A 14,072-nucleotide genomic window follows, 5' to 3' on the forward strand; every position below is an offset into this window, starting at 1 on the left:
ATATACACTTTTGCTCACTAAATTCAAAAAACATAAGTTTTAGTCACTTGAATGTTGAATGTCGTTAGTTTGATAACGTGACTCGTTAGTAAAATAGTTTAATTATTATTTTAACCCCTAAATTTTAGACAAAATACTAATTATGGGTCTTTTACAAATTCAAATTAGTTTAGGGACAATATTTCAATTTATCTATTATTTAATATTTGTCTCCCCAACCCCCAATATTGCTTATCTTCTCCTGACTTCTTCTTCAAACATCTATATTCCATTGCAATAACCTTCTTATTTCTAATTATTTGTTGTAATTATTTGAAGTCGAATTAAGTGGGTTATAAGTTGTAAGAAAATATATAAAAAAATAATGAAAATCGTGAAAAATGCAAAGAATTTTTCATTAAACCTCTTAAAAGATTCACCACCATGGTGATGCCACCGCCTCAAGCCAAGAAAATTATAACTTCTTCAATGGCAACATTATTGACGACACAATATTAGGTTCTCATATTCAGAGCATTGTTGACCAACGAAATCCCCGTGATGCAAAAGATCATTGCGAACGTTTGTCGCATCAGAACATGATCGACCTCCACGACGTTTACAAAGATCAAACCGACGTTCACTTACTACTAGAGCTTTGCTCTGACGATGAGTTGTTCGATCGGATCGTCGTGGAAATGAGGCACTCGGAGGCTGGCGTGGTGGATGTGTTGTGACAAATCGCACAGGCTATAGGGGTTAATAGTGATTCATAAGGATCTATAATCGATTTTTTTTTGTTCTTGAGCAAAAACAAAGATTCAACGTTGAAGATCATGCATTTTGTATTGAGATCAGTGAATGAATTCATCTATCAAGTTATCATGTTGTTTGTATCTATTGATTATGTTTCATCGGAGACACTTTCTCAAGGGGAAATCATCGTCGAATAGTGATATCTAGTTATCAAGTTATTTTGATCCATTGATTTGTCTTCATGTTCCTTGTTGGATTTGACATTTTGCAATCTCAATCTTTGAAAATTGAATTTTAGTTTATATAACTATGATTATCTAGCTCCATTTTATCTTTAGATGTCTACCCTCTCATTTTTCTCTAAATTTGTGGTGTTATTATTTGTTATCAAAAATTAGAAATCTTTCATTATTCTTGAAATGTAGCATGAACCCTTGAAAGAATGCAACTAGTGCAATGGAGCAGAGATATATGAAGAAGAAACAGGGAGAAGATAAACAACAATTGGGCTGAGAAAAAAACCTATTAAAAATGGATAAATTAAAATATTATCTCTAAACTAATTTAAATTTACAAAAAGATCTATAATCAATATCTTATCTAATTTGTAGGTATTAAAATAAAAATTAAATCATTTCATTAATGGATCACATTATCAAATTATCAACAGTTTAATTTATTAAAATTTAATAAAATAATAAAGTAAGTGACCAAATCAATATGACATTTTCATTCGTCGATGAACAAGGGTTGACTGTTCTGATCAAACAACATCGGGCATGTAACAACCCTGAAAATAATGAAAAGAAAAAAATTATAATTGTGTAAATTGGTGAAATTTTGGGACTAAATTGAAAGTTTTCAAAACTTGTATCATGTTTTAGAGTTGAAGAAAATTCAGGGACCAAGCCCTGAATTTACCCAAAAAGTATCGGCAGCCTTTTCTATTAAATGAAGCGAATTGGTTTCTACGTGAAAACACAGAAACCAACTCATAAAATTCTCCTCCCGCACATCTGCTTTGAAGCCCGATTCGGACACCGTCTAACCTCCGACCGTCAAATTGAAACCACCATCGTGTTCATCTTCGACTCGTGAACAAAGCCCAGTAAACCAATTATAGCGAAACGCCGCCAAATGCCGTGAATTTCGAGTCAAAGTCTCGACGTTTTTTTAGCACCACCGCCGAGAAAATCATAAATTCATCTCCGATCGCTGATCCGTTTTCGACACGTCCCGCACCATCGTGTTCCTTGCATCGTTCCGAGTTCCCCGGTGTTCACCGTTTCTCCGTCGTCGCCAGCGAGTGGAGGGGTGAAGTGGTCAAAGTTTCGGATTTGTTGAAATCGAGTTCTCCACCGTTCAAAATTTTGAACCGAGCTTTGTAAGTATCTCAAAATCGCTTAAAATAATTTTTGGAAAATTTCCGGGAATTTTTAGGACACCGGGGAGCTTCAAAACAGTGGTTGACCGGTTTGGGTGTTAGTTTAGTAAATATTTTAAGAAGATGGCTAGATTGGTAAATAATTGTTGTTAGGTGATATTCTGGGAAATATTTCGATAAAGGTGACATTTTTGGAATTATTTTGTAAAAGTGACATTATGGGAAATATTTCAAAAAAGGTAACATATTGGGAATTATTTTATAAAAGGTGACACTCTGGGAATTATATTAAAAAAAGTGACATTTTGGGAATTTTCAAATGTTTGACAATTTGTTAACCTCTTTTGACCAGAACTTTGACCGGCTTTGACCGGCTATTAAACGATCGTTAATCTTTTCCGAAAATACCTATCCTGACAGTTTTTAACGTCTCGAATCCATTTTTGGGGTCCGTTTCACCAAATTCGAACTTGAAAGTCTCTAAATCAACGGTCAAAGTGGTTGACTTTACTTTGACAAAGAATTTGAATTTTCGAAAAGTCATACTTTATGTTTATCGACGTTCTGATTCTGATTCCGCAATCCGTTTGGCCAAATTCAGACTCGAAATACCCCAAATTGATAGTCAAACCCAGAAAATGCTTATATACTTAATAAGTCTAGCTTTGAACAATTAAGTAAGATTTGGGACTGATAGATTATTATTGTTTGAAGGTACAAGAGACTCTCCGGATCGTTCGACAGCTCGACCCAACTCTTCTAGATCTGTTAAACCACGTATACCAGTATTCACCCGTTCGAAAACTGTAACAGAGCATGGTAAAACCAGCAATCAATAGATCTACTATCTGAACCCATTATCGAGGTGTGTTCATGTTTACTACATAATGGTTTTATATGTTTTGAAATATGGTACATTGAAATCTATGGATTATTATTGTTTGTACACCGATTTATTTTGATGATTTATGGACTTTGATGACTAGTATATGGATATTGATTTTTGGATGGATTGAACTACAATTGTATAGCTCTGATCAAGCTAATAAACTGGCCTAATGTGACTCTTGAGGGTCCCAAGATGTTTCATTAGGTCGGCTTTCCTTTGCTGTGTGCTTAGGGTAAGCTATATGGACTTATTGACTTGGGCTTAAGGATACAAGCTTCATAGCCTATCTTTAAGTCGGCTTTCTTTTTGCTATGTGCATAAAGTAAGCTTTATGGAAAATAATTTTGGGAACTACTGATGGTGTACCAGAAAAGGGTTTAAACTATGATTTTTAAAAGTTAAACTCTTTTACGAATTTGTGAGATTTACTGAACTATGATTTGTTTAATGTACCTATTGTGATTTTATGGTAATGTTGGGACACACTGAGCCTAGCTCACCTTTCGAAAATGTTTTCCCCCTTTCAGATACTGTTGGTTAGATGCATCGGTTCGAGCACTTGGAGGATCAATATATCTCTTGAAGTATATCTGATTAATGTTTTATCTTGCTAGTTGACATTATTTTGGTGACATGAACCTTATTTTAAAGTATCGTATTTTAAGATGATGACACTTTTACTATTACTATTCGGTTTATTATGATTTTGATTTTGAAGATCTGTTTTAAATTAATTTATTACTTATTGGTATTATATTTACAAGTTGGGTTTTGATAGTATAATATCATGTCATTTATAATGTGATTTTACAATGATTGAATAACGGTTTCAGAAAATGTCTTTAAGAATCATGTATGTGATCCATTAGACTTAGTCAAAACGCATAGGTCGGGTCTGAGGGTTTACATTTATTGGTATCAGAGCTTTTGGTTTTTAACCCTCGGACTGTGTATGAGTCCACATTGAAAATACGGTTTTGAAATATTTTACAAAACAGGTTACTAAGGCCATGTCACAAAATTATTAAGAATTTTAACTGTGTTCGAGACTCCAAGTGCTTATCTAACCCTAAGTTTCATCTTCTAGAGTAAACTTGAGATCCATCAAAATTAGTGCTAGACGTGGTCATCAAACTAGCCGTAGACAAGGTCGAGTGGCTAGATTTACAGACCCGATCGATGGGATACGAGTAGATCCCCCACCTCCGTTAGGTGATCCTGCTCCTACGACCCCAACGAATCTGCCTTCTGCCACAGGTATCGGCATGACTACATCGATCATAGGAGCGACTAATATTGAGTCATCAGCAAAGTCTAGGAAGAGGACTCATATTTTGGCCCTCAGAGAAGCAATACACGTTTTAGGCCTGCAGCATCCTCACCGTTAGTTGGCAGTCGAGATGGTTCCTCGTCGTATTATCATGGACTTTTTTGTGAGTATTGCGGTAAACAGCACACATGAGAGTGTCGTAAGAAGATGGGTCTTTGCTATCAGTGTGGATCTAGTGGTCATTATCGGAGGGATTGTCCTCAGCTAGCTTCGTTTGAGTAGACCGCTACTCAGACTCCTGTGTGTTCTTAGATTACAGTACATACCACAATTAGAGATCGTAGTTAAGGAAAGACCCGAGGATTAGCGTCCAAGACAGATAGTAGAGCCCGACCTCAGCAAAATAGAGGGCCAACAGCTTCTGAGGCTAGACAACCAGCTTTGGTTTATGCCACTAGACGTCGGGATGACAGAGATGAACCTGAGGTTATTGAATGTACATTTACTATTTATTATATCCCATACTTTGCATTACTGGACAATGGCTCCATTTACTCCTATGTATCGAGCTCGGTATCTCGAAAATTTCAGATTCCGATTGAGAACACTGAAAATACTATTACAGTTACGAGTCCAGTAGGACAAGCGGTATTAGTGAATAAAGTATTTCGGCGTTGTCCTCTTGAGGTTCAGGGAGAAATTTTTCTCGCTGATCTTATGGAGCTTTCTTTAGAGGATTTCGATCTAATTCTTGGGATGAATTGGTTGACTAAACACAAAGTAAATCTAGATTGCGAGTACAAGAGAGCTACTCTGAAAACTTCTGATGGCCGGACCGTTGTGTTAATTGGTGAACGTCTTGGCTATCTCTCCAATATAGTTTCAGCGATAGAAATTGATCGTATGATGCGGAAGGGATATGAGACTTTCATTGTATGTATTTTTAACACCAAAGGTACATTGTCCACGATCGAGGAGATTCATACAGTTAGCGAGTTTCTGGATATTTTTCAGGAGGAATTGCCTGGGTTACCTCCTGATAGAGAGGTAGAGTTCGAGATTGAGACTTATCCAGGATCTTCACCTATTTCGATGGCACCTTATCGTATGGCTCCAAAGGAACTTAAGGAGTTGAAGGTCCAATTGCAAGAATTATTCGATCGAGGATTTATCCGACATAGTACTTCACCATGGGGAGCTCCAGTTCTGTTCGTGAAAAAGAAGGATGGGTCACTAAGATTATGTATTGACTATCGGAAATTGAATAAGATGACGGTCAAGAATAAATACCCACTACCCAGGATTGATGACTTATTTGATCAACTGCGAGGAGCTACTGTATTCTCTAAGATTGATCTTCGTTCGGGGTATTATCAATTGAAAGTTAAAGGATCTGATATTGCAAAAATGGCCATTCGCACTAGATATGGTCATTATGAATTCTTGGTGATGCTTTTTGGTTTGACGAATGCTCCTGCAACTTTCATGGATTTGATGAATCGGGTTTTCTGACCATATTTGGATCAATTTGTGGTGGTCTTCATTGATGATATTCTGATATATTCTTGTACTGAGGCAGAGCATGACGAGCATTTGAAGATCGTTCTGCAGACTTTGAGAGAGCATCGTCTTTATGTCAAACTAAGCAAGTGTGGGTTTTGGCTTCAAGAAGTGTCGTTTCTGAGGCATATTATTAACAAGATAGAGGCTATTATGAATTGGAAACGACCTAAGAACGTATCTGAGATCCGCAGTTTCTTGGGCTTGGCTGGTTATTATCGACGTTTTGTTGAGGACTTCTCGATCATTGCTTCTCCTTTGACAAAATTGTTAAGGAAAAATGTGATGTTTGATTGGGGCGAGGCACAACAGGAGAGCTTTGAGAAATTAAAGGCGATTTTGACTCAAGCACCGGTGTTGATTCAACTAGAGTCCGGGAAGGATTTTACAATGTATAGTGATGTGTCACATTCAGGACTTGGTTGTGTTCTAATGCAGGAAGGTAAGGTGGTGGCTTATGCATCCCGTCAGCTGCGACCGCATGAGTGTAATTATCCTACTCACGATTTGGAGTTAGCAGCAGTGATTTTTGCCTTGAAGATTTGGAGGCACTATCTTTATGGAGTGAAGTGTTACATTTTCACGGATCATACGAGTTTAAAGTATCTTTTGACCCAGAAGGAGCTTAATTTAAGACAGCGACGCTGGCTAGAGCTTCTAAAGGATTATGATTGTGTGATTGATTATCACCCTGGTAAAGGTAACATTGTAGCGGATGCTTTGAGTCAAAAGACGGTATCGGAGTTGAGGTCTTTAATGGCCAGGATGAATTTATATGACGATGGCACTATGTTAGCAGAATTGCAAGTTAAGCCAACCTTGGTTGATGAGATCAAAGCTAAGCAGCCCCTTGATAGCTCCTTCTTTCCCATCATTAAGCAAGTAGAGCATGGGACAAACTCAGATTACGCAATTGATCAAGATGAAGTTTTATGCTTTAAAGGTTGGTATTGTGTGCCTGGTGATGCTGAGTTGAGGAAGACTATCCTTACTGGGGCTCATAGTAGTCCATATGCTATGCACCCCGGTGGAGATAAGATGTATCGGAATTTGAGAGAGAGGTATCATTGGGTCGGCATGAAGAAAGACATCTCGAATTTTGTGGCTAGGTGTTTGACTTGTCAGCAAGTTAAGGCAGAACATCAACATCCATCAGGTTTGTTACAACCTATCAAGATTCCTGAATGGAAATGGGAGCGTATTACTATGGATTTTGTTACTGGTTTACCTATGACTCCTTCGAAAAAGGATTCAGTTTGGGTGATTGTCGATAGACTTATAAAGTCAGCTCACTTCATTCCTGTGCGGGTAAAATATACTTTAGACAAGCTGGCGAGATTGTATATTTCAGAGATTGTCCGATTACATGGTGTTCCGGTGTCTATTATTTCTGATCGAGATCCGAGATTTACTTCGAGATTTTGGAAGGCGCTACATACGGCTTTGGGAACAAGATTGGATTATAGCACATCCTTTCATCCACAAACTGATGGTCAATCTGAGAGAGTGATTCAGATTTTGGAGGATATGTTACGGAGTTGTGTAATGGATTTTCATGGTAGCTGGGAGAACTTTTTGTCTTTGGCTGAATTTGCTTACAATAACAGTTACCATACAAGCATTCGTATGGCACCCTATGAAACACTCTATGGGCGTAGATGTCGCACCCCGATTTGTTGGACTGAGTTGCATGATAGGAAGACTTTGGGACCTAAGTTAGTGCGAGAGACGGATGATACAGTCAGATTGATCTGTGACCGTCTGAAAGAGGCATTTGATAGGCATAAGTCTTATGCAGAACAGAGAAGGAAAGATATACAGTTTGAGGTTAGAGATCATGTCTTTTTAAAAGTTTCACCTTGGAAGAAAGTATTGAGATTTAGGCGTAAGGGTAAATTGAGTCCAAGATTTTTGGACCATTTCGTATCTTGAAGAGGGTAGGACCTGTTGCATATCAGCTTGAGTTGCCTCCTGAGCTCAGTCGTATTCATGATGTCTTTCATGTATCAATGTTGAGGCGATACCGTCCAGATCCAGGTCACATCATTCAGGTTGAGGAAGTAGAGCTGAGACCTGATTTGTCATATGAGGAGGAGCCCATTCAAATCTTAGAAAGAGATGAGCGAGTTCTTCAGAATAGACGTATTTCAATGGTCAAAGTTCAATGGAGTAATCGAGGTCCTCAGAAGCTACTTGGGAGACGTTGGAGTCAATGGAGGCTCAGTTTCCTCAACTATTCTCAAAAGGTAAATTTCGAGGACTAAATTTCTTGTAGAGGGGGAGAATTGTAACAATCCTGGAAAAAAATTATAATTGTGTAAATTGGTGAAATTTTGGGACTAAATTGAAAGTTTTCAAAACTTGTATCCTGTTTTAGAGTTGAAGAAAATTCAGGGACCAATCCCTGAATTTACCCAAAAAGTGTCGGCAGCATTTTCTATTAAATGAAACGAATTGGTTTCTGCGTGAAAACACAGAAACCAACTCATAAAATTCTCCTCCCGCACCTCTGCTTTGAAGCCCGATTTCGACACCGTCTGACCTCCAACCGTCAAATTGAAACCACCATCGTGTTCATCTTCGACTCGTGAACAAAGCCCAGTAAACCAATTATAGCGAAACGCTGCCAAACGCCGTGAATTTCAAGTCAAAGTCTCGACATGTTTTTAGCACCACCGCCGAGAAAATCATAAATTCATCTCCGATCGTTGATCCGTTTTCGACACCTCCCGCATCATCGTGTTCCTTGCATCGTTCCGAGTCCACCGGTGTTCACCGTTTCTCCGTCGTCGCTGGCGAGTGGAGGGGTGAAGTGGTCAAAGTTTCGGATTTGTTGAAATCGAGCTCTCCACCGTTCAAAATTTTGAACCGAGCTTTGTAAGTATCTCAAAATCGTTTAAAATAATTTTTGGACATTTTTCGGGAATTTTTAGGACACCGGGGAGCTTCAAAACAGTGGTTGACCGGTTTGGGTGTTAGTTTAGTAAATATTTTAAGAAGATGGCTAGATTGGTAAATAATTGTTGTTAGGTGATATTTTGGGAAATATTTCGATAAAGGTGACATTTTGGGAATTATTTTGTAAAGGTGACATTATAGGAAATATTTCGAAAAAGGTAACATATTGGGAATTATTTCGTAAAAGGTGACACTCAAGGAATTATTTTAAAAAAGTGACATTTTGGGAATTTTCAAATGTTTGACAGTTTGTTGACCTCCTTGACCAGAACTTTGACCGGTTTTGACCGGCTATTAAACGATCGTTAATCTTTTCCGAAAGTACTTATCTTGACAGTTTTCGACGTCCCGAATCCATTTTTGGGGTCCGTTTCACCAAATTCGAACTTGAAAGTCTCTAAATCAACGGTCAAAGTGGTTGACTTTGACTTTGATAAAGAATTTGAACTTTCGAAAAGTCATACTTTATGTTTATCGACGTCCTGATTCCGATTCCGTAATCCGTTTGGCCAAATTCAGACTCGAAATATCCCAAATTGATAGTCGAACCCAGAAAATGTTTATATACTTAAGAAGTCTAGTTTTGAACAATTAAGTAAGATTTGAGACTGATAGATTATTATTATTTGAAGGTACAAGAGACTCTCCGGATCGTTCGATAGCTCGACCCAACTCTTCTAGATCTGTTAAACCACGTATACCAGTATTCACCTGTTCGAAAACTGTAACAGAGCGTGGTGAAACCAGCAATCAGTAGATCTACTATCTGAACCCATTATCGAGGTGTGTTCCTGTTTACTACATAATGGTTTTATATGTTTTGAAATATGGTATATTAAAATCTATGGATTATTATTGTTGGTACACCGATTTATTGTTGATGATTTATAGACTTTGATGACTGGTATATGGATATTGATTTTTGGATGGATTGAACTACAATTGTATAGCTCTGATCAAGCTAATAAACGGGCCTAATGTGACTCTTGAGGGCCCCAAGATGTTTCATTAGGTCGGCTTTCCTTTGTTGTGTGCTTAGGGTAAGCTATATGGACTTATTGACTTGGGTCTAAGGATACAAGCTTCATAGTCTATCCTTAAGTCGGCTTTCTTTTTGCTATGTGCATAAAGTAAGTTATATGGAACATAATTTTGGGAACTACTGATGGTGTATCAGAAAAGAGTTTAAACTATGATTTTCAAAAGTTAAATTCTTTTACGAATTTGTGAGATTTACTGAACTATGATTTGTTTAATGTACATATTGTGATTTTATGGTAATGTTGGGACACACTGAGCCTAGTTCACATTTCGAAAATATTTTTTCCCCTTTCAGATACTGTTGGTTAGATACAACGGTTCGAGCACTTGGAGGATCAACATATCTCTTGAAATATATCTGACTGTTATGTTTTATCTTGCTAGTTGACATTATTTTGGTGACATGGACCTTATTTTAAAGTATCGTATTTTAAGATGATGACACTTTTACTATTACTATTCGGTTTATTGTGATTTTGATTTTGAAGACCTGTTTTAAATTAATTTATTATTTATTGGTATTATATTTACAAGTTGGGTTTTGATAGTATAATATCATGTTATTTAAAATGTGATTTTACAATGATTGAATAACGGTTTCAGAAAATATCTTTAAGAATCATGAATATGATCAACTAGACTTAGTCAAAACGCATAGGCCGGATCTAAGGGTTACAGGACATGAAAATATTTCGAATCCGAGTTTACAAATTAAAAAAAACGTGGGACCGACAAAACAGTTATTTTCGACCGCGCAGTTTGTCTTTATCTCATTCATGTCCTCATCCACATGAGGTGTACTTTAGTATTCCTCCGTTTACACCTTCTAACCTGGGCCACATTTTTCCCATCCTTCATCCTCACCACACATCGCACGCTCGTATAACAATAACCTACGTATTATTTTTATTGCTGTGAGCTTAATCATATGCTCTATCTGGTTCTTATGAACTTGTATAATTAAGCCCAACAACTTGATGATGAGTTGAAGAGAAGGAAAAAGAAGGTGGGAACAGAGGATCTTTGGAGTGGAAAATCGATTAAGAGTTGTTGTTTTCTTTATTTAGTTGGTTTAAATCGAGTTTGGTTTGTGATATGAATTTTGTGTGTTTTTGGGTTGTTCTTCAAGAGGATCTGTTTTAAGCTTTGGGTTTCTGTTCTTTATTCTTTAGAGGAGGAGGTAAATGGCTAGAAGTAATGAAGTCAACCTCAATGAATGCAAGGTTCGATCTTTTTTTCCCTGTTTAATTTGTCAATTTCTATAACTTCTATCTAGAATTGGATCGTCAAAGTTGGACTGTAATCTGTTTTTGATATGTTCTCCGGCCCGAGTTTAGCTGATTTTCTTCTTTACAACTTGTAGTATTATCATGTATTCTCTACTGAAGATCTTCTATTAATTGTTTTATTTGGGAGACTTGATTAGATTTTGAATATAATATAAATTAGTGAAGGAATCTCACATGTTCTTGTTTTGGATCGCCTTGCTTTCACTTGAAATTACTTTGTGGAAAATTATGGAGTTCTTATCTAGCATCATAGCATATGTTCTTTGTGTTGATGTTTTTAATCTTTGCCTTTGTCTCTGAATAGATGGTGGTTCCCCTAAATACGTGGGTCCTCATCTCCAATTTTAAGTTGGCTTACAATCTTCTTCGTCGACCTGATGGCACTTTCAATCGTCACTTGGCAGAGTTTCTCGATCGAAAAGTCCCGGCTAACGCCAACCCGGTCGATGGGGTTTTCTCGTTTGATGTCCTCATCGATCGTGGTACGAGTCTCCTCAGCCGGATCTATAGACCGGCTACAGCTGAAGAGCCTCAGCCGAACGTTGCTGAACTTGAGAAGCCTGTTACAGCTGAGGTTGTCCCTGTTATTATTTTCTTTCATGGTGGAAGCTTTGCTCATTCCTCGGCTAACAGCGCCATCTACGACACTCTGTGTCGGCGATTGGTAGGTCTTTGTAAGGCTGTTGTGCTATCTGTGAATTATCGACGTGCACCGGAGAATAGATACCCTTGTGCTTATGATGATGGGTGGACTGCTCTTAAGTGGGTTAACTCAAGACCATGGCTTCAAAGTCAAAAAGATTCAAAGGTTCATATATATCTAGCTGGAGATAGCTCTGGTGGTAACATTGTGCACCATGTTGCTTTGCGAGCCATGGAATCGGGAACACATGTATTGGGAAACATATTGCTCAATCCAATGTTTGGGGGACAAGAAAGAACCGAATCCGAACAGCGTTTAGATGGGAAATACTTTGTTACCCTACGAGACCGAGACTGGTATTGGAGAGCTTACCTCCCTGAAGGTGAAGACAGAGACCATCATGCATGTAACCCGTTTGGACCTAACGGTAGAAGTCTTGAAGGAATCAAATTCCCGAAGAGTCTTGTCGTGGTTGCCGGTTTGGACCTTATTCAGGATTGGCAATTGGCTTATGTTGAAGGGCTCAAAAAAGCCGACCAAGAGGTTAAACTTTTATATATGGAACAGGCCACGATCGGCTTTTACTTGTTGCCGAATAACAACCACTTCCATACCGTTATGGATGAGATAAGCAAGTTTGTAGGTTCTGATTGTTAATAGAATTAACCTTGATCACATTCCTTCACTTGTGGCGATCGACAAGTTTGCAGTTTATGATTGTGTATTACCACTAATTACTGTCATATTAATGCTGGTGTTATTTGGCTCCTTGTTTTCGGATTACCAAGCTTGATCATATGATGAAGAAGAGGTATTTCATTTCAGCACGTAGCTGGATCAGGATGAGTTCTGGTATGCATTCGGTCGCCTGGACTCGGGTGCTATAGTTCGATGAAGCTTGTTGTTCCGGTTAGAGCCTTTGACTGTGTTTTAGCGGACTATTAGATTTAAAGAGTTACGGATTCCGGCTTCTGGCCACAAAGGGAAAGAAGATGGGAGAATATGGATAACCTCCGGTACCCGATGAAGGGATCGGTGCCGGGCTAATGTTATATATGCTAATTTTAGAACATGGATTAGAAATTTTCCGTGGTTTTTTTTTTCTTATGACCCAGCATGTTTATACCTGTGTTAGTCTATATAACTGTTTGCTTAAATCTGTCTCCAATCTCCATCTATTGTTCTTTTCTTTCCAACCATTTGACAACGAGCTCTCAAATATCCTACCATCGTTAGTGCTCAAATCCAGAACCTCTAAGGATACCCGTCATTCCCACTTGGTTCGTGTGTGTATATATATATATATATATATATATATGCGTGTTAATGGTGGTTGTAATATGGATGTGCATTAATTGTGGACAACTTGAGAGTCATACAGCAGCCTTGTCTTGAAAGCTGCAATGATTTGGTAAAAGAATATTTAAGCATGGTGTTAAAGCACAGCTAAGCTTTTGATAATGACATCAAAAGCCATTGTCTAATTGACTTTAATGGGATTCAGAGATGATTCCACTCCTTTTGTTTTCTTCTTGTCCTGTTTTCATTTTTGTTGTTAAAACGAAGCCCAAACAGTACCAACAAATCTCCACAACCATAGCGGCGTTTTTAGAGGAGAATTAAAAAAAAAAAAGGTGTTTTTAGAAGATGGTGATGAAATGAAAAGGCTTTGATTTTCATATTTCTAACAATGCTCATCACCTTCATTGATTGTTTGTGGCTACAAGAGCTAAAGGACTCTGAACGATTTATTAACTTGAAATAATTTTAAAACCTTCCTTCAACACTCAAAAGTTCAGATTTACGGTTTTGTTCACAAAAGATATTTCACAAGTTCAACATGAAGCGAAATACATATATATATTCAAATATGAATGTACGGGGATATTTTTTAGGGTAAATTACGCATTAAATATTTAAATTTGTTCAAATTTGATCCGTTTCAGTACCTAAACTTTCAATTTTTTTCAAAGTATAATGTTAAATTTTGAACGGAATATTTAAATGAAATAAAAACTAAAATTCTTAACGGTAGGGTACTAAAATGAAATAAAAATTAAATTTTATGTATGAATTTTTAAAAATTAAATGTTTAGGTACTAAAAGAAACAAAATTAATCATTTAGATACTAAACGCGTGATTTACCCTTTTTTTAAATAAATTGCAAAGAATTCAAAAAACGAATACATTCAGATATGATATACATCCATATCAAATATTTTTTTATTTAAACTCTTTGTGGCCAAAATGAGTATTATTCCCTCTTAATGTTGCATTTACAAGATGTGCGTACATTATTAAT

General features: G+C 37.3%; 1 protein-coding gene across 3 annotated transcripts; it reads left to right on the forward strand.

Annotated features, from left to right (window-relative positions):
- Nucleotides 1-1,091: 1,091 nt before the first annotated feature.
- LOC120208967 (gibberellin receptor GID1C-like) lies at nucleotides 1,092-12,439 on the forward strand. Of its 3 annotated transcripts, none has more exons than XM_039208069.1 (3): nucleotides 1,092-1,106; nucleotides 11,010-11,060; nucleotides 11,431-12,439. In XM_039208069.1, the coding sequence occupies exons 2-3, from the start codon at nucleotides 11,022-11,024 to the stop codon at nucleotides 12,424-12,426; spliced, it is 1,035 nt and encodes a 344-aa protein (XP_039064000.1). In that variant the 5' UTR covers nucleotides 1,092-1,106; nucleotides 11,010-11,021; the 3' UTR covers nucleotides 12,427-12,439. The 3 variants fall into 3 exon arrangements, with proteins under 3 accessions (XP_039064000.1, XP_039064001.1, XP_039063999.1); XM_039208070.1 differs by lacking the exon at nucleotides 1,092-1,106 and adding an exon at nucleotides 6,929-6,939; XM_039208068.1 differs by lacking the exon at nucleotides 1,092-1,106 and having other exon boundaries at nucleotides 10,758-11,060.
- Nucleotides 12,440-14,072: the final 1,633 nt, after the last annotated feature.

The sequence above is a fragment of the Hibiscus syriacus genome, unplaced genomic scaffold (genome assembly GCF_006381635.1).
Source record: "Hibiscus syriacus cultivar Baekdansim isolate YM2019G1 unplaced genomic scaffold, ASM638163v2 tig00017959_pilon, whole genome shotgun sequence".
Classification (NCBI taxonomy): domain Eukaryota; kingdom Viridiplantae; phylum Streptophyta; class Magnoliopsida; order Malvales; family Malvaceae; genus Hibiscus; species Hibiscus syriacus.

Excerpts from the sequence above, each read along its gene's own strand:
- LOC120208967 (XM_039208069.1), top strand. The coding sequence starts at position 11,022 with ATGGCTAGAAGTAATGAAGTCAACCTCAATGAATGCAAG. Across the intron at positions 11,061-11,430 it reads TCAACCTCAATGAATGCAAG|ATGGTGGTTCCCCTAAATAC; the intron begins GTTCGATCTTTT and ends GTCTCTGAATAG.